Genomic DNA, 21,527 nt, shown 5'->3' with positions numbered 1-21,527 from the left:
CGTTCTAGTACATTTAATGCAGTGAAGTTCTTTATGTATTTCTTTAATAAAACGTTTATCTCTATATTGTAAAATTACCTTTGCATGTAACGATTGCGGTTCCTTCCCTTCCAAGACCTTATTTAACCAATGTTGTAAACCTTTTAGTTATAATATCGATTGCTGATGATAATGATGCCACTTCTGATGATGAAGTTTATTATCATCCACATTGAAACAGGGAGGGTACAAATGGTCCCCTAGCCTGATTGATATTACCGTTGGCTCCGAAAGCCGTCCGGCCTATCGATATTTGCTTAACTCCCATCCCCGACAAGATATTCTATTTTGAGCGCGGGATAGCATTTTCGAACGTTAGCGTTGGCACCATTGCTCCTTTCCAGATTCCACGCACCGCATCGTACTTGGTTTGGCCCCAAAGTACTGTATGCTTCATTATTGCTGCGTACAGTTTCCCTGTATATTCAGATTGTCTTGCTGGGTGCTTCAGTAGGTTCATCATTCGTTTATGTACACGCCAAGGTATTTACATTGCTTGACTGTTGGAATGACTTGCCGTTGTATTGTCACCACGTAATTGATCCTCTGTTCATTAAAGACCACAATTCCCGATTTTACTGCGCTAAACGTAAGACCTACACTTGTCGCTGCGTTGACACATACAATTTGCAAGTGTCTGCAAACCCATTCCATTGTCTGCTAGTAGCGCTATGTCGTCGGCATACATCAATCCAGGACGTCAGTCCAGGGAGAGTCAGTTGCACCATTCGTCCACTAGGCGTGTAGGATGGATCAAGCCCTAATTCACTGTTTTCCACTCGAATTTCATTGTCCTTGCCATAAAGCGTCAAAAACAAAGGAGACTGAGTGTGTAGTGGCGCCCCCCGGCGAGTGCTGGATGCCCACATGCCACCGTGGGTGGGCGCGTGCCATAGATCCTCCAGAAGAAGACAAAGAAGCAGAACGGCATCCTCTGGCCTCCACGAGCACGCACAGCGGGTCCAATAGCGAGGCTGTACACCTGCGATTTCAACGACGACATAGAACCGCCCACGTCGCGAAGATGCCCTGGAACATCGCCGAGCTTGCGGCAGAAAACAAGGTCGAGCTCACGGGGCCCATGCTGATGACGCTCAGCAGCACCTGGGCCGGGTCGTTGTGCGTGGGCACCACCATTGGTTACACGACGGCGGCGTTGACCAGCCTGACCAGCGGCACCACCGATCACAAGTTCGACACCGAGGAACATGGCGTCTGGTGAGCACGCGCACACATTAGCCTCACGCATGCCGGGCGAGTAGGTTGACAGGGTTGACGCGGCAGCTTGGGAAAAAATTAACCGCGGTGCCTGCTTCTTGGAGAAGCCATTTGATGGTGAACAGCCATGATTACCATCGTTGTCACGATCAGCCTATTTTATCACCACTGCGGGGCGAGCACCTCTCCCGTCGGTTTCCAACTGTCCGGTCTTGCGCCAGCTGACACCATTCTAAGCCTGCATGTTTCCGTGATTTCAACCGCACAACCGGTAGTTTTATGCCGTCCTTGACTAGGCTTTAATTCTCGCGGCACCTACTCTGTAATTTAACATACCACAGGTTATCTCTCGTGCGCATTACACGGCCTGCCTAACCGCGTTCCTTCCTTTTAACCTCTAGCAGGATATCAGCTATGCGCGTTTGCTTTCTTACCTTAGCCTTCTGCATATTAATCTTACTTATTCATTCCGTTTCATACATAGCAGACAATCATATGAATACTAGAGATATTATTTTTTTTTTCTGCTCACGTTGCCACGTGACATAACGATAGTGTAAACAATATATCAGCCTGCAGTTGGCACACTGTTCGCATTCGCGACAGAAAAAAAAAAATACGGCAGCACATATTACAAAAAAACATATATAGGTATGCGTCATGTAATTCGAACTAACATTCAATGCCTTACCTTTATGAGGCAAGATATGGCTTTATTAATTATTATAAGGTGTCGGAAATCAAGTATTACGAACCAACGATTGGAGGACACGTTATGCGAACAGTGGCTACAGGGCGCCGTTCGGGGTCATGACCAAAACGTAGTATATACCTCCCATACTGGAAGCACAGAGGGGCACAGATAAGGCCGGCATTAAAGAGACACTAAAGAGAAACGTTAAATCTCTTTGAACTGCCACGGTATCCTTTAAGCCACTATTTTCGTTAATTCAACAATACTTGCTTGAACATTAGTTGAGAAGTTGAAGCTCAATGCTTAATTTTTGGGAATTTCGCGCCGCAACCGCAGCGTTCGCACGTTAGCGTGACGTCACAGAGGGCTGATGTGGAAACTTCACAGCAGCGCCACCGCTGCACTTTTATTTTCGCGTCTATTCAAGCGTACGAAGCCTCATTTAACGGTAAGCGTCGCTTGCTTGGTATTTGTAAGGCTCCGTTACTAGCACGACTGAAATAATTTATTCTTTAGTGTTCCTTTAACCTTACATAGATTACCTTCACAACTTCTAGACGTAGTATATGCAGCAACTCTTCCTCAAAATGCGTCGCATATCAATACCAAATACACTGCAAAACGCGCGTGTAATAATTTTCTGTTTGGACTACCTGCACAGCTTCTACAGCCTTGCCTGCTAAGTGTCGAATTGAGTATATATAGGGTAGTTCATCATAATAAATTAAAGCCAATTTTGAATGTTTGTTGTGCATGCGCATTTTACGCACATTTGAGGGAATGAGAAAAGGAATAAAATATGGATGCAATTGAAACCTGCTCGAACGGTATAAATATATTTTGAGTAGTAAACACTTATAATGGCCTCGGAGATTAAGCGGTTGTAGGAACGTATTTCTCATCGCATTCTGTTCGAGTTTGCGGAAACAAAGAAACAGGTTCCACCCTGGTGTGTCTTACCATAACGCTCCTCTATTTAGGGCCATGTCATTAAACTGAGATCCTTGATGGTTATCGCGCCGCGGTGACGGCCAGCGTGAGAAGGCGTGGTCGATATCGAATGTAAATGGGATGCAATATGTGTCGGAGCCTCGACTGTACTTGAAAACGCAGTAATCACTGACTAAGAAATAAAAGTTTCCTTGCGTATATTTCATTACAGTGGATAAACTACAACTTCAGCTTATTTACCAAGTAATCAGAAATGATCATATGCTAAACAGCTTTGGGGAGTATATATATATAGGGAGACATAGTAGTGAAACTGACGGTCGTCTACGCCATACGACCGTCAATTTCACTTTGCTCCCTCAATAGGCAAGGCCGTTTGTCGATTAGCTCTTGAACACTTTGCAATTTGGCGAACGTTGCTTATATCATAGATCCGGGACCTCGAAGATGCACGATGTAATTCAAACGCATTTCTCTTGCATTTATTGCTAAATCACCATTGTTCTCTCTTTTATTTTCTTTCTCTATTGACGATGCGCGAACGGAATCAGTTGGATGTGAGTGTTGCGGATGATCCCGCGTAACGTTCTCATCTTTCCAAGATGTGTCCTTTAGGTGAATGCACAAGCGATCAGTTATGCTTCTGTGTTTCAATGTTCTCGTTGCTGATATTGTTTCGAACACCTACAATAATTTTTAAGCAGGCGATTTAGGTTCCTTAGTAAGCAACTGAATGATCCACATTTTTTTTCTCGCGTCACGGTGGACATTGGCTGCACGATGGCTGCACTTTGGAGGTCGGGTAACAGTTAGTGCGGCTGCGGCGGTGGAAACTGACGTCGTGTAGTAACGAAACGTGTGCGTGAGGGCCGCAACTAGCCTCCTGAGGCCACATTAGGTTCATTCTGGTGTAATAGCAATTACGCGCAGGCTCGTAGCTCCGTCGCCGCAGCCGTTGTCATGCTGACACGCTGACTCCAAGGTACGCGGGACTCGCGCACTGTGTGTTAGCTGGCCCCCCGAGAGGTGCTGTGCCTTTGGCTGCAAAAATGACAAAGCGTAGTGGCCGCACGGAATTCTTGTAAAAAAGAAAATACAAGAAACAGCCGGCTGAAAGAAAAGATCTGCTTATTAAAATCATTTCATTCGAACTTTCGTTTTCTTTTTAATTCAAAAAAGCACCTCATGAACTACAGTGCAGTGGTTGCTGGGCAAAGCCATTTGTCCGTTCCTATGCATCTATAGCCAACAGCTCCCTGGGTCCATCTTGTGCCTCGTTCATATCCCGCCTCACAACACACACAGTTTTCAATACACGTACAACGTAGGTTCGTGACGCTTCTGCACGTCGGTGCCACGACGGGCTGCGTCATCGCCGCCCTGGTGGGCCAGTCCATGGGCCGCCGCTTCGCGCTCCTCGCCAGCGCGCTGGGCTACTTCGCGGGCTACGGCATCATCTCGGTGGCGCGCAACGACTACCTGGTGCTCTTCGGCCGGTTCCTGACAGGCGTCGCCACTGGCATGGTGTCGCTCTGCTCGCCGTCCTTTTTGGCCGAGATCACGGTGCCCGAACAGCGCGGAACCGCGGTACGTCAACGCTTCGCCCGCGTAAGGTACGTCCACACTAGCGACAGAAGCGAGCGCCGCGAGAACCGGCAAGCAGCAACTTTTTCCTGCTGCGGAACAGATGGGTCTTGCAGCTACATTTTGCGGCATGCCGCTGGCCACCGATCGTGAAGACCAATGATCAACGGCCCATTCAATCACCTGGTCCAGCGCTGCGAGGAACTACAACCCCACCTCCCCAATCATCATTTCTGATCCCAGACGCAGTGATTGCAGCTGAGGGCGAATCGCTTGCTTTCAGCGGCGGCAAAGCCACCCGCAAGAGTGGCCGTGCCAGTGCTGGCGCGTTCTGACGCACTCGCTTTTCCCGCTAAGTGTGGACATTCACTCTAGCAGGAAAAATCGCGCGCAGCATGCCGCAGGTGGGCGAATCCGCCCGCATTGGCATAGCCCCGCTTGCTGGCGTCTTTGCCGCCGTGGCAGGCAAATGATTCGCTGTCAGCTGGATTCACTGAGCTTGTGTTCAGAGAGAGGGAAGCATATTTCCTTGCACCGTTTACCCACGCGAATAAATCGGGCACGCCTCATTGGCCTCCCCAATCAGCGTCAAGCGGCCTGCCACGAAACATAGCTGCAAGACCCATTCGTTTTCCAAAGGTAAAGGTTGCTGCTCGCCGGTTCTCGCGGCGGGATGGCGTGCGCGTTTTTGACGCTAAGTGTGGACGTACCTTTAAACCGAACAATAGATCTTTTACGACACAATAACGAATTTTACAAGATCTGGATGACCGCAAGTGTTCCCGCAGGGGTGTCTGCGCAAGCAGGCGTTTCGTGGGTTAAGACGCCACGGACATGAGCACATGGGGGCTGGACCCTCCAGTGTGTTGCACTACGTGGCCTAGCCGTTTGCGGGCAAGGTGGGATCCTGGGTATTGAGCAGATGCCTGGTATACGAAACTTTATGGCCACTAGGCGGAGGAAGCACACCTGATTGGCCTCCTCTTCACGTAGACTGCACCTACGGCCTGTCCCACTCGTTGTAAATTGGCCGGTCGCCTTTTTCCATCTTTTCTCCTAGCTTCCAATTTCCTATCCTCTTTCTACAATCTGGCCTTTCGACCCCTTTTCTCGCACTTGTCTCCATCTTCCCCGGCCGGCTGGGTTAATCTGGTCTGCTGTAACCGACTTTCCTTATAACGATATGGTTATAGCGATAATGTGCAGTTGGAATAGTAGCACTTGCTTCGCCACAAGCCCTACTGTGTCCCCTAGTTGGGCTCGGTGGCATATGACTGGTATGCTCGCGAAACACTACATTTCATGAGATCCTCGAATATTTCCTCAAGGGCTCGTCCCTGAAATGGGGGCTCGTCGATGCTACTTATCAGTTCTTCCTGAAGAGCTACGACACATTGCCGAAAATCCTCATTATACGCAGTGAAAGAAGCCAATAAGAAAGTTAGAACAACTTCGCCTTTCTTTGTTTCGATGTCTCTCGCAGAGGCTATCGGAAGTGGCTGTAATGCTACCGACATGGCCAGTAGATACCTACAAATTGAAGCCGCCACAAGGTGCAGTATGACAAACTATCGAACCTTGCTGTATTTTGGGTCAACCTTATCTCTGTAAGCAAGCACCGAACCATGAACACTGTCAAGGGTGTAATTTCCGAGGACTACTTAATGAATTTGATGGGAACAGAACTTCTAAATTATGGAAGGACGAGAATGGGATCAATTTGCAGCGTATCAAAATCAGACGGGACAGCATCGAGACACCAACAATGCACATAATACCAACCTTCGGCTGAAGTACACTACCAGAAACACTAAATACAGGTCATGTCCAGATCTGTTTAAGACGCATTTGTCACGAGATGACTTCTGAACTCTACGCTTAGGTGTTACTGCTGTATACTTAACCGCTTTTGTAATTGATGCTGTATCTGAATGCAAACCACTAACAAATGAACTGGCTGTCAAATGAGTCGATCCGTGGGGGATTGCAGAGTGTATGAAAACATGCAGGAAGTGAAACAGGGCGTGGGAACTCCTTCGCGAATCTCCAACTGCGGAAAACTTCAGTAAATTCAAGCGTGTAAAGTCTCAAGGAAGACGGAAGCGTCTACAAACTAGAAGATAAATGTGGCAAATGTATATATCCTTACACAGATGAGCGAAGAGTTTGGAATAGAGTAAATACTATTCAAAGCCGACAGCCAAACCCATTCAATAAATACTAAGGGAGATAACCTAGAAGACCAGGGAGATTTTCCGGATGCGCATTATCAGTCTATCTCCAGTTCACGCTATTCTGAATCGTTCCTTAGGTACAAAGAACGAGTAGAACGACAGCGTTTTTAACGTAAATGCTAACCAAATTAGTCATACACCCCCCCCCCCCCCTCCTTCCCGCCTCTAATTAAACTTAGCAGAGCTCCAGGCATCTCTGAACTGCTGAAACTACTCTTTCTCAGGAACTGATCGTATAATTTATGAAATAATAAAGCACTAACGCGCTGAAATAGTTCCTTTCTTTTTTTCAGCGCCGCATGATTGGCAGGGTATATTCCATCTGCTTGGAAAGAGGCTATTATAATCCCAGTACTCAAAGAGGGCAAGGACCCGTCCTTAGTCAGAAGTTATCGGCCGAAAGTGTTGACGAACTGTCTTTGCAGATTGTTCGAGAATATGGCAAATCCCACCCCTGCTGAACTTTCTGGGGCGCAATGAACTGCTCGACACATACGAGGGTTGTTTCAGGGAGGACATCAACTGAGCATCTACTGCTCATTGAAGCAAATATGGACACTTATATAAATACACAATGATTCTTATCTGCATATTTGGATGTTGTGAAAGTGCACGGCCCAACATGGCATTTCAGCGTTCTCCGAGATCTATTCGCACTGGGTGTCCACGGCAACATGACAGATGTATTCGAAAGCTACCTGCCTGACCGCACATTCCACACAAGAGTTGGTACCGCTTCATCTAAATCATTCACCAAGAGAATGACGTACCGCAATGTGGAGTGCTAGTAGCACACTCGTTGTAAAAGTGAATCACTTCTTACAGTTATTTCGTGCACTACATTCTGAGGTACAGTTTGGTGAGCTTTCTACGTGCTGGCCAGGATTGGAACACACGTCATGGTGAAATGATTATAGACTGACGTCACACACTTTTTAGGTATACGCCCACAGAAAAATGTGCACCGATCCCGAAGACAGTGAAGTCCAACACAGCGCCTCAGAGCATTAGCTGCCACAAAGTAAAAAACAGGCAGACTCAAATCCAGTTGACATCTACGTAAAGCGAAGCATTCTTGCTGTGGTTAAGTCGCGGACCGTGTGTGCGTACATATGAAGTGTGGTTTTTGAGCTATAGATATTAGTAATAAAGAGCACCATAGTAAATGAAGAAATGATGTCGTTTGCAGTGAATTATAGACAAACTGGATAGTATTAACACCTATATACACGCAATACATCACATGTGTATTATTTGATTAAATTTTCAGTTGTGCCGCTGGTGTCATTTAGGGCCCGCGGTGTTTATGAGGCGTCGGTTTCTTGTAGGGCTACTGCAGATCGAAACGAGCCAAGCTTTTCAACGCCGCTTGCTAGCCAGCTTGTATGGTTGTTCTGTGCCATTTGCCGACGCATGCGTCCCTGGCGTAATGGTTGCAATATCAGGCTTGTGTGCTGGAGGTTATTGTTTTCATTTTTTTTTTCTTAATTAAGAGTCACAGTATCACACACAAAACAGGATTTGATCACCAGAGAGACCAGTCATTGAAGTTTATCCTCCTTGTTCGAAAGAGGAACGTTATTTCGAATCGCTTGCTTGATTGTCTATAGAGAGCACTTCTCCGTTTCCCCTCGAAGATAGCGATCTTCGTTAAGTCCGGGGAGAAGGCTGCCGTCTGAGCATGCGGTGGCCGTCGGTTTCCGCAGGGCGGTATCCTGCAGGTGTGCCTCACTCTCGGCATCCTGTACGCGAACGTGATGGGCCGCTACCTCAACTGGGATGGTCTCGCGTTCCTGAGCATGGCCGCGAGCATCCCTCTGGTCGCCACCTGCCAGTTTGCGGTGGAGTCTCCCCGTTGGCTTCTGCTGCAGGGCCGCAAGACCGAAGCCATCGAAGTGCTCGGCAAGCTGCGAGGACCTGCGGCCAAGGTAAACCGTGCTGGTTTACAGCCCCACTAAACTCTGAAGCATGGACTCCATGCACCTATTTTCAAGGCAGACACAGATTTATTCGGTACAGTTAATTTGCTCGTGAGGTTTAACGAAGCTGCCTAGCGGGCTATGAGGAACGCCGTAGATGTAGGCCCCGGTGTACTTTAATAACCATCTGTGCTTCTTTCGAGAGCACCCGAGGCGCAGTACACGAGCGTTTTGCATTCTGCTCCCATTGGCATGAGGGCCGCCGGTGCAGGGAATCGAAACCGCGACCTCTTGCTTCCCAACTGAGACGTCGTGGCGGAGATACCATCATTCACAAGTGTCGCGGACTTCTTTGAATAAATGCGTCTGATTTCCACAATTTTGTTAGAAGGTCCTACAAACTCCAACGAAGCAATGTCAACGTGGTAGGATGATACACTTTCTGACGAGTTGTTTTACGCACGGAGGAAATAAATCTTCATTCATGGTGTAGTCGCTTAGGCCGCGTTCATTCGTGAAATGGACTGACTGACCCTCTCACAGCCCACGCGCAAGTAACTATTGGCGCGAGACATTGCGACGAAGGAAAAAAAGAAATACTGCTACGCCATTGCTAACGAAGCACGGCACACGGTGGCTCCTTTCATAAAGTGGTCATGCGTAGCGAAACCCTGCGCGCTGAAAGGAATTAGGGCCACGTTGGGTTTACAAAGGGCTCTATTTGTGCGTGCTTTAATTTCGGGGTCTCCTCTTTTCCACAACTGAACTGGCAAAAACAGGTCGCGTACTCGAACGCGTACCACGTGACAGAAGGGGTTCAAACAACTCTCCCGCAGCCGAAATCAGAATGAAGCAATGCCTTGTCTCAGGTTACAAAATACAAATACTTAGAAGTCATAATTACATCAGATTTGAAATGGAATGACCACATAACGTAGACCGTAAATAAGGCAATGAAACAATTTGGATATTTAAGAAGAACCCTTAGTAAATCCTCCACAGAAATTAGACTGCTCGCGTACAAAACTTTCATTAGATCAATTCTGGAATATGCAGCAATTGTTTGGGATCCACACACAAAGTGCAACATTACCAAACTTGAAAATGTCCAACGCAAATGCGTCAGGTTCATATATAATTGTTATAGTTGGAAAAAATCTCCATCAGCCCTTTTGCAAACAGCCAATTTAGAGACCCTACAGGTAAGACGAGACCAGGAAAAACTAAAAATGTTCTACTTAATTAACCATAACCAACTTGGAATAAATAAAAATGCATATTTTCATTCAATTACCCAGCGACACACCCGTTCTTTCCATTCAAAGAAGGTGAGCGAGTTCTTGTGCAGAACAAATATGTTCAAAGCCTCATTTTTCCCGAGCGCAATTCGCACGTGGAATAACCTACCTGCCAATGTGGTTGAGTGTTCGACGGTGTCTTCTTTCTTAAGTGCATTCCCCAATAGCTAACGATAGTTCACATTGTCGTGGCATATTGTTTGTACTCCGCTTTGTGTAGCTTATGTGGGTTCTTCTCATGCCGTACTTGCTCGACCAAATGTACATTGCATTCCTAATGCTGTATTGTTATGTACCCCACTCCTGCCTAAAGCCTGACATCCAGGCTGGCAGTATGTATGAAATAAATAAATAAGCATAAAGTGTCTGAAAGTGACACTAAAGAAAGGCATTTGCGTTGCATTACTGAATCTACCTTCTGCAATACCCATGCAGACAGCTTATCTCACCGTGTCAAGAGTAAGCTCGAAAAGATACAGAAACAAAAGCTACGGGTAGCGACACCACCTTGAAGCCATCGCACCATCCCGCATTGACGTCACGGACTTAGAGCGTGTCTGCTCGGGCCTATTCACCATTTCGTCGGCAAAGATGGACTACACTACATTCTAAAAGATTCAAGCACTAAACTTAGCAAGTTTAAAGAACTTTTGCCAAGTCACAAAAAGCCAAATACGAATAAACATTTTGAATTCGATTTCCTTTAATAACAAACCTGTTACCGCTAAACTAACGAATGGAAACTTGTGAAAGTCAGCTTTGTCGGACTGATCTGACTTAGTCTTTCCCTCTATTTTAGGTTTATGGCGTCCATTCAATGTATTATAGAAGAGCTGTATTTCTTCATCATTACGATTGGACGTTAAAGCATAGGCTTGCAATGCCGTCAACTTACATCTCCTGTTTAGCTTTACTACGACGACTCCTATCCTTTATTCATTAATATACACGAGGGCCAATTTTATTAATGAAGTTATTGTTCTAAATGAAAGAACGATAAAGACGAAGGTGAAAGAAGGTACGAATTTTGGCCCCGTTGGAAGCTGTGCCCACACCATCCGCATTGATCCGGACCGCAAGCCGTACCCACAGCCACCTCTGCCAATTGAGCTACAGCGGTGAATGTGTCTCCCTTTGCAGCTGGAGTCAAGTCTCGCAATGCAATAAGCGAGAGAAAAAAGCCGAAAAGCCGACGTGAAACGGTGGTGACCACTTATCGTCGATTACTGAACTTTACGTAACTTATAAATACCTATTTGGGGTATGCATATTTTGTTATTAGGATATTTCGTTTGTTTGTTGCACAGAAAAGTTGAAGTTAAAGGGGATGCAACGCATATGTTGGAGTCTAGTGAAAAACTTTTATGAAGTGCTTATTTATTTGCTATAACGTTAAGCCCAATGCGGACGATTTATTTTTAGTGCGATTCTATGCGACGTGCAATCTTTTGCAATGCTTAGATTTGTGCACGGCGCGAGTCACCATTTTATTCTCAAGCAAGGGTTGTCTTTCTGCACTACGCCTTTCGCAAGCTGTGTCCATATGCAAAGTACCATTTTGCGCGATTGCGCCATGGAACGCTATTGCAGTGACGTCACGAGCGGGACGGCGATATTTCATGTTTTTTGGTTTTTTTTCGAGGGAACAATGCTGAGAAGATGCGTATGCAGAAAGAACTACTACGCGTCGGGTAGTGGTTCCGTCGGCGCGTTTCTTTCCTGCGGCGGCGACCTAATGGAAATATGTATATATATATATATATATATATATATATATATATATATATATATATATATATATATATATATATATATATCAGTGACGCCTTTCTTTATTGGGATTTTGTTGCTTTCTTTATGGAGCTCTCAGTAGAACCACAATATCCGGCACCGAAATAGTTCAAAATTGCAGCACGTAGGAAGAATTATAACGAGACTTGACTGACGTTTCGGCTGGACTCCGGCCTTCATCCAGAGTGCGATTTCAAGCACACAGAGTTCAATTTATGCATTTTTCTCCGTCAAGAACGAAAGCAGTGAGGGAGAACAAACGAAAGCGTTAATAGAAACATTTCAAACTTACACGTATACAAACAGTGGCACTAAACAATAAAGCATAGTTTACGATGACAAGCACGCGTACAGCTAGTGGGGCCATAACGTGCATTGGCTCATTTCAAAGTCAACGAAGACAACCGTGAATGCAAGATTCTGCGAACATACAGTGGAGCTATAGCGTTGTTGCAAAGTTGCACGTACATTCAGTGACATTACAAAAACAAAAACAAAACACAAAGGAAAGCAAACTAGATAGGCAGTTTGTGAACAACCCACACGTCTACAGGTGTACATTCAGTCGTGTCCACAAGGAAGGAAAGATGAAAGCCATAGCCAATGGAATGTAGGCAGTGGTGACAAGGGGTATTATGTTAACAAAAAGCGTGCGAGGGATCCCAGCTGCCATGAGAGCATTTCTTTTGCTCTTTGTTTGAAGTCGCTGCAAGTTTTATGCGACCTTGAAGGTGTTCAATGCACCGCCTCCTGGAGATATATGTAAACGAGAAGAAACGGGGTTAACCGAGGGGCTCGAAACAAGGGGCTCGATGAGTAGCCAACAATCATTGACACCAAAGACAACATAGGCAAAATTACTTGTGCGTAATAAATGAAATAAAGATATGATAAAGTAGCGGAAATGAAAGTGGAGGAAAAACAACTTGCCGCAGGCGGGGAACGATCCCACAACCTTCGCATTTCGCGTGCGATGGTCTACCATTTGAGCTACCGCGGCGCCGTTTCCCATCCACTTTCATTCCCAGTAATTTATCGTTTCTTTCTCTTTGTTTCATTATTAAGCACGAGTAATTTCCCCCTATGTTGTCCTTGGTGTCAGTGTTTGTTGGCGTCTTATATTACAATATATATATATATATATATATATATATATATATATATATATATATATATATATATATATATATATATATATTTGACCCATTATATCAATATGACATTTTATCGGTGTCCTTATTTATACTGCAGCAACTGTTAAAAGTATATGTCTCCCATAAAGTATGACCATAATCTAAAATATCCTTGTCACAGTTACGCGAAATGTGGACGATTCCAGCATCCCGTACATATTGCAGTTCCCAGTCTTCGCTGTACGTGGCCGGCACTGTTAAACAAGATACAGAAAGAAAACGTTGGTCTGATCTTAATTTAAGAAACAATCTTTAAATCAGTCCGCCCCATCAAAATGATTTGAGTACTGAAAGTGCTTCAGAAATAAGACCAAAATTTGTTTTTTTTTTCCTTATCTTGTTTAAGAGTGCCAGCAACGTACAATGAAGACTGGGAACTGCAATACGTTCGGGATGCTGGAATCGTCCACATTTCAATATGCCACGGAGGCGTAGCTCGCGCGGAAACTTTTCCGCGTAACTGTGACAAGGATATTTTTAAGTTATTGTCATATTTTATGGGAGACATATGCTTTAAAATGTTGCTGCAGTATAAAGACGCCGATAAAATTTTATACTGAATAAATGGGTCATTAGCTTAGTGCATCGAGCTGTTGTTCTAGAATACCGATGTAGCGTCCCGCAATGCGACATGTATTGCTTATCTTTTATCTCCACTGAACTCTGAATCCGAGCACGTTGGTCAGGCAACATTCCTGGAGGAGGCAGCGTGACAAACAGGGCAAGCAGCATGTTCCTTGTATCGTATGTTAGGCTGTATTCTTTCTTTTTCTTTGTTTCTTTGTTTCTTTCTTTCTTTTCTTGAAGCCTTGTCTTTCTTTTGTGCGTAAGCTATGAAGTAAGACAACACATTTAAGTGATACGCTGAGCAAACGTGCAGAAAGTTCGCACAGAAAGTTTCGCTTCGCAAAAATGAAAGGATGGTGTTGTCAAAAAAACTGTGAAACCCGCAGCTCGACCGCGAGTGGGCCGACATGGAGACCGTGTACGCGAAGGTGCCCACGCCTACAGCGCACATCCTCGGGGCCATGCAGGTTCACTTCGTCCAACAGTTTTCGGGCATCAACCCCGTGCTCTTCTTTTCACATTCCGTCTTCGACCAGGCAGGCCTCGCCTTACGCGTCCAGGACACGAGCGTGATCCTCTCCGGATTTCTGGTGAGGGGAAGCCTGCTTAGCTAACGGTATTTTTGCGATACGGCTGCGAAACTAGAAAACTTGCCCCCTCATTCCAGAACGTTTCTGTCCTCAACAACTGTTCAGAGAGCCCTGCTTTTCGACAGCAGTGGTCACTGTGCTTCATACAGGTGCATACACTCCGCGCCAGTTCTTAAGCCTAGCCTCTTATTCAGTTGAGTGTAGGTGCTGCGCTCAACTTGGTGGAGCCGAGACCTGCCAGTCGAGCTTTAGAAAAAGGACTCTTCGATTAAGTGATATGCGCAATGGCAAGTCTTTACACAAATTCTTACATATACAATCAGGCATATATAAGAATGTAGCTAATATAAACAATGTGAATATAAACATGTAGCTAAAGTTTATCACCGTTTCGGTCTGGTTTGGATGCACCTATTTGGTCACGGCATTTTATAGCGCAGCTGTTAGGCACCCGTTTCAGCAGCGAGCTTCTGGCGTCGGCGTCGTCCCTCGGCGTCCTCGTAACTGAGCGAACGAGCACAGGGAAAGATGAAAGAGTGAACGCGGAGCGCGGATGAAAGACGGCGACAGACAAGACAGAGCAAGCAGGAAAGCGGTGGAGGAGGGTGCAGTGGAACCATGAGGTGGAAAGTGGAGGAGGAGTGTATGCCGAAAGCGTGAGAGTAAAAGTGTAGGGCCGCGATGGATGGGCTTTGCGGTGACGACGGCCACGATGGCGCCAGAGTAGCGCGCGTCGTTTGCTCGCCGGTGAGGCCACCGGTACCATTAGAAACAAAGTGCTGCATGAGCGGAAGTCTGTTTGCGGCGGCTGCTGTAAATCGCGCACACGCGTCACCCACGGGCTGGTTCTCGCGATCTCCCGATTTGCGAGCCAGTGGCACCAGACTTCGCCCCATTTGCAACTTGCCGCGCGAGGAAGATTGTCCGCGCCACCCAATATATCGCGAAATTAAAACGCGTATGCAGCTACGCTAAATTTTCACATTGGGGAGTGTCGTAATTGTCGGTGAATTTTATCGCTCCCTCTCCGAAGTACCGTGAGCAATCGTTAAACTTGAACATACTCTCAATTTAGCAAATTTCACCCGGCGTGGTCGCTTAATGGCTTTGGTATTGCGTTGCTAAGCACAAGGTCATGGAATAAAATCCTTGCCACGGCGGCCGCATTTCGATGTGGGCAAAATGCAAAAACACCTGTGTGCTTAGATTTAGGCGCACGTTGAAAAACTTCAGGCGGTCAAAATGAACCCGGAGTCGCCCACTACGGCGTGCTTCATTATCAGATCGTGGTTTTGGTGCGTAAAACCCGACAATTTACTTTTCTAGCAAATTTCATCCACACTTTAAGAAAATGCATTGCGGTACTCCTGCGCCCTCGCCAATTTTGTCAAGTACCATTTGCGCATGCATGGAGTTTTGGATGTGACTTAATTTCCCAAAATTTATGGCTGCAATGCAAGCTCTGGGCTGATTCAGGCAGCGCTAGCGGCTTGGGCCGATAGGGCTTTGACGCGCACGCACAAGAAGTGTAGTCTGTGAACTGACTCTGAGTATCCGCTTCCAAACTCTGGGGCATCACGAGAAGCTACAGCGTTAGACCTTGCGACTCCACCACAAAATTAGAAACTTACCAGACCGCCGTGGAATGCAGGAGCCTTGTACAAATTTCCAAAAGCGTACTCTAGCAATTCAGTACCCTTATTTAGCAGTTCTATAGCGTAGCAGTGTTAGGTTACAGCCAAAACTATTATGGGCTCACTCACATAGTCATCAGGGTGTCCACTATAGTGTGAGGCACAGGAATGTCAAAGTGCTCTGGGGAAAGCTTATGAAAAAATAAAAAAAGGTACCGTACTGAAAAAATTATGATACGAAGCCGAAACATTCTCAGTGTCACATACGTATGTTACCGCTAAAGCCACTCCGTCGTTGCTAAGGGCGCGCATATTATTGCGTCTAGGAAATTGGTTGTCTTTTCCCTGTCGTCAGCGCCTTATTTATCTTCTAACGCGTTGTCACAGTTGTTGATAGCATCTTCATTGAATTTTCTTATTCTCGAAAACAGTTTGTTCGCGCCCTCCTGCGAATGTTTTGCTCCACGCAATACCACCACCGATAATATTGCACAGCCTATGGCGTCCTGGTGCGCATAATGTATGCAGCCAAGGAGGGCGAGAATTTTTTTTTTTTTTTTAGGACGCCGTCTTCCTTAACGAATGAACCCAATGTTTTACGTTTCGGGTATGTTTTGAGGCCTCTTCACGGACCAATCACTGAGATTGTGCAGTCACAAAATGTGGGCCAATATTTGCAAGGAGATATGTGGGTACGTGTCCCTAGGGCCACTGGTGGCCATGATGTTGAGGATACATTTACGTAAAATTGCCCAACAATCAGATTCTAAGAGAGGACCTCTAGCACAGAAGCTCGATAAATTAACCATTGCGCCGCGAACGCTTTTTCCCCCATTACGGCGTGCGTCGCAATGCGATCGTAGTTTTGGCATGTAACAACCACAGAAGCTACTTGAAATAATTAACACGTCATCACACCTAAGCCTATCCCTAAGATAGTGCAGTCTAAAAATATGGGCATATCCCGCGGGTAGTGCAATAAAAAAAAATGTTGAAGCAGTCCGACGCTCCTTCCTCTTCCTGCTCTCACAGGAGGGATGACGCGATAAAATGCTGGGCGCAGCCGTATAGCCGATTCGCACTCCCAACTCATCACTTAGGAATATATTCTGGTTGATCGACCTCAACTCAAGGTTGAATCGCCTTCCAACTTTTTATCGGTCATTCACCCGCGTGCATTATTCCCGCGTGCACGGCACAGGTCGCTTCCACCGCCACCGCCGTGAAGCTGATGAGCGTGTTCAGCCGGAAGCGCCTGCTCACCGTGTCCGCCTACACGTGCGCTTTTTCCATGATGATCCTGGCCACGCTGTATCAAGTGGGCGTCGAGGTGGACGAGGCCGACCCGAACGCGCCGATCGGCATCGCGCGGCGGCTTCCCATCGTGTTTATCGCGCTCTACATAATCGGCTTCTCCGTCGGCCTCGGCCCGATCACGTGGCTGATATCCGCCGAACTGGTGCCCATGCGAAACAACGGCGTCTTCTCGGCGCTGGTGGCCGCCTTCAGCTGGATCTGCGCCTTCCTCGTCACCTGGTTCTTCGAGAGGCTCCACGAGACGCTGGAGCTGTCCGGCGTCGGTCTCCTCTTCAGCGCGCTCACGTTCACGGGCGGCCTCATGATGTCGTTCTTCATGCCCGAGACGCAGGACAAGACCCTCGAGGAACTGCTCCTCGAACCGCACAGGAAGACGCGCGATGACGCGGCCTCGACATCGTCCAAGGGCTCGGGGGGTTCGCGAAGATCGAAGCGCTGATGCGACTTCTTCTTGAAAATTGTGTCTGCGCCGCTCTGTCTACCTTCTTGGCGCTGTTTTACTTCGTCAGGTTTTCTATAGTACATTTCCGAATCTCTGGTTGTTGATCAATTCACATTTGTCAAAAGCCATAAGCCTCAGCTTTAATTCTTTCGTTTTCACCTCGAAGCTCTAGCCCTACTGCAGGCCATTTACCTCACTCAAAAACAGCCCTAGTCGACCTGTCCTTGACAGACGTGGCCTTGAGGCATCGAGGCAATGAATCGTGTAATTATTATTTTTAATGCGTTAGCATCAAAAGTGTCAAATTGCAAAAAAAAATTGTATACATGTGAATTGTGGGAAGACGGTCGCGTGCTATGAGTACAGAGGGAGTGCGAGAGCTTGCAAGAGCATAAATATATATATATATATATATATAGTGAGTTTCAGCGAACACTTTCCAAACTTCTTAGGGTTGGCCTGCGGCCCATAGCACCATTCTAGTTTGTGGGGTGGTCTACTCGAAGCGGCGGCGGACACTACTTGTACAAAAAATTGAAATGCATCATCGACTAGTCGATAAAAATTTGACTAATTACCTTTATAACTAATTACCTTATGACCCATATTGCAATTTACAAATTCTCGCCATGGAGTTCGCAAAGTAGATTCGCTTGGAAAGAATTTTCAGGATGGCACCAGTTTAGACGTAGTGACTAAAATATATTGGAAATGTATTGGCATGCCAGTTAGTTTTGTGCTTGAATGCAGAAAACGACTTTTTGCTAAGAAAGTATGTGGAACGTTAAAAGTCCAAGGGCGAGAACACCGTTGCCGCGCGTCGTGTATTGTACGTGCGAGTGAAAGCACGAGAGGGAAGCCGACGATCGCATCTGAATCTGGCGCGCGCGAAGCAAGAAAGCGGAGGAGAGCAAACGCGCCGTCTTCCGTCGCCCGAAAGGCCTGGGGAGGGGTGGAAGGGAGGGAGGCGTTGTGCTCCGGCAGCAATTGCACTTTACGCGACTGAGCGCAAATGTAACTGACGATCACGGCTCAATTTCGCGCGCCATGTGTGGGGGAAAGCGGGGAGGCAGCGCAGAGAGGGATGGGGGGGGGGGGGGGGGGGGGGGGGCTTAGTCTCCGCCAACAAGTGCGCACTGTCGCCCGCGGTCGCGCGGGTGGTATTTTGAAAGGGATCTGCAGACGGCTTGTAACTTTGAGCGCGCTCTTTTCTCGCCGCTCTTGCGTAGAAGCTATAGGCCGCACATATGTCAATTCGCTCGCTGCAGCTGCCGCTCTTGCTCACACCGGCCTTTTGACAGCGAGTGTGCGCGCTAATCGAGTTGGATGTGTTCATGTTGGGTTGTGCGCGCTGATAACCACGCTTGTCAATTCAATTAGTAAGCTAAGGTCTCGAACTTTATACGGTCGATAAAACTAGCATCCAGAATCCTTACTTCGTATAGCTGTCGACTAATTGCTGTTGCAGACGATGCCTCACCTTTCAGGGGAAAGTGCGCCTATTTTGTATGATAGTGTCAATTTGAGCGCGCGTTTTTTTAGCATGTTAGGTATATCTTCAGTCTTCTTAACTCTTTCCTCAACATTCCGTGCGATAGGTTACACTTCAAGTACTGCTTAGACTTTAATCATGTGCATTAAAAAATGATAAAGAAATGGCTCCAACGCAAAGGGAAACCGTTTTACAGGAAACTCATGTGGGATCATGAAGAAAAGAACTTCGTGGTGTTTTGAAGTCGATTAGAACTTTCCGTTTTCATGCAACTTTCTTCACCTGGCAGATTTTAGCAACGCTGATTTCTTCGCCTATATTGTCCTTTTCGGTAATAAACACCTTGTTTTAACAAGTGTTGTGCCTTATACGAACCATAGGCACACTTACCATTGCCAAATAAGTCTATTTTGTGCCAGCTCAGTACTCGGGAAGACTTACCTGCAGTGACTATTTGCTGAAGCTTTATGGCGAATATGCTGTTCTAGATTGTAGCCTTATTGTACTTCGAATGACGTCTCATACGACCTTTGACGTCATTACGCCCAAAACATGCTAAATTTCAGCACATACGTTAATTTCAAGTGAGTAATAGCATACGCTTATATTGCGACTGATCAATACAAAGGGTATGCTTCCAGACCCTTCAAATGACTGGTAAAACAAGATCTGTCTTATCGTCTAGTAGCCGGAAATTTTTGCCTGAAGAAAAGCATTCGAATCGTAATTTGAAATACTTGTTTGTGAGCTGAGGGTATCCAGACTTCCTTTCACAGCGCTTGATACGCCAGGTGAAATCTGGGCCCCTATAACGTAAAACTATTCCAATATGCTTTTATTACAATCTCCTCTGGTCAAATTTACGTAAGCGGCGACGCAAGCGGCGACGCAAGCTCCCCCCGTTTATAAGAGGTCACTTTTGTTTGCTTTCAAAACAAATAATATCGCCTACATTGAACAGTTTTTCTCATCTAACAAGAGGATAGGAGCACGCTCAAGTGGGGAAGGTGTCGATGGCGCCGAGGCAGGGCACTGAAATTAGATAACCGGATGAAGAGGGAGGTACCGGCTTCTGCGATTGGTCCACTTTCCTTTACTTAGTTTGCGGTGGCTTGTATAAAGTCGCGGCAGCGTGCAGCAGACTGAAAAATGCCACAAACAGTTCTTCAGCAAGGAGGAGTTGCCAGAGCGATGTCGTACACCTGCCGAAAGTGGTCGATGGCGTTATACTGCCGTGCTTAAAGGTTTATTATACGATAAGAAGTCCATGGTCTCCGCCAGGCGCGAGTAGCCAGTGCCTGAGTAATAGGCGGCATCCATGTTCCTTTCGGAACGGGGCAGCCTCCGGCTATTCAGAAAAAAAAAATGCCAGTTTTATTCGGCATATTCATGCATCTGTATCGCGTACAAGTCACTTTGACGCAATAAGTTCACGCAGTTTTGTGACGTGTAGTAGCACACAGGTGAAGTGGGTGCAGCCTGAAACCTCCTTACCAATAGCAGAGGGTCAATGGCGAAACGGCGTCCAATCAATAATAATTATTTTCTTTCGTTCGGTCGAATCATGCATAATCAGTGTGTATACACGTCGCGTGAGATTGGCAGCTAGCGCGGTTTTCATGACGTCGCATGACAGACAGCCGAAGGGGGAGTGGTCCAAAAAGTTTTTGACTAATCGCGGAGGGCTTATTGCGTAATCGCAATTGAAAAGTTTGGAACAGCTTTACGTTATAGCGCTCGTGTAAATTGAAACGGGGCATCTCTCATGAGCAATGCCTCTATATTAGCGTGTTTTTTTTTTTTTTTGTTACCGCACAATCTTTCTTCACCTGGCATATTCCAGCAGCAATGATTTCTTCGTCTCTGTAGTTCTTTACAGTTAGAACCATCTCACATTTTTATTGCAAGCTGTAAAGCAGTTTCTATTGCAGATATTTTATTTTATTTATTTACGCAATACTGCAGGCAGCAGTGCTGCCCAAGCAGGAGAGGGTTTACAAAGAATGCTTTGTCAACATATTTTCAAATGAAACATAAGAAATGCATTCAACAACACATTCTGGTAAATGATTCCATTCTTCGCTCGTGAGTGGAGAAAATGATTTCTGAAAGATTTTAATTCGAGCAAAGCATGACTGAACCACTTTAGAATGAAAAATACGCGACGACCTTTGTGGAGCATGGGTAATATATGTGGCATTTGCTAAACCAGTTTGATTATGATACAACTGGTAAAAAATTTTCAGCCTGGCGATTTTACGGCGTACGTGGAGCGGATCCAGTCCAAGTTGGCCTAACATGCCAGAAACTGATGAAGATGTTTTGTAATGAGAGCAAATAAACTTCCTTTGATGACTCTGAATAAATGAACCCGCCATGGTTGCTCAGTGGCTATGGTGTTGGGCTGCTGAGCACGAGGTCGCGGGATCGAATCCCGGCCGCGGCGGCCACATTTCATGGGGGCGAAATGCGAAAACACCCGTGTACTTAGATTTAGGTGCACGTTAAAGAACCCCAGGTAGTCGAAATTTCCGGAGTCCTCCACTACGGCGTGCCTCATAATC

The 21,527-nt window shown here is 46.3% G+C and overlaps 1 protein-coding gene across 1 annotated transcript; it reads left to right on the top strand.

Moving 5' to 3' along the window:
• The first annotated feature begins 845 nt into the window (after positions 1-845).
• Positions 846-17,508, top strand: LOC140214395 (trehalose transporter 1-like protein). Its single transcript, XM_072285756.1, has 5 exons — positions 846-1,257; positions 4,231-4,489; positions 8,427-8,648; positions 13,875-14,078; positions 16,914-17,508. The coding sequence occupies exons 1-5, from the start codon at positions 899-901 to the stop codon at positions 17,466-17,468; spliced, it is 1,599 nt and encodes a 532-aa protein (XP_072141857.1). The 5' UTR covers positions 846-898; the 3' UTR covers positions 17,469-17,508.
• Positions 17,509-21,527: the final 4,019 nt, after the last annotated feature.

The sequence above is a fragment of the Dermacentor andersoni genome, unplaced genomic scaffold (assembly GCF_023375885.2).
Source record: "Dermacentor andersoni unplaced genomic scaffold, qqDerAnde1_hic_scaffold ctg00000041.1, whole genome shotgun sequence".
Lineage (NCBI taxonomy): Eukaryota > Metazoa > Arthropoda > Arachnida > Ixodida > Ixodidae > Dermacentor > Dermacentor andersoni.
The sequence above is the reverse complement of the archived record's forward strand: the minus strand, read 5'-3'. Positions and strand labels throughout refer to the sequence as shown.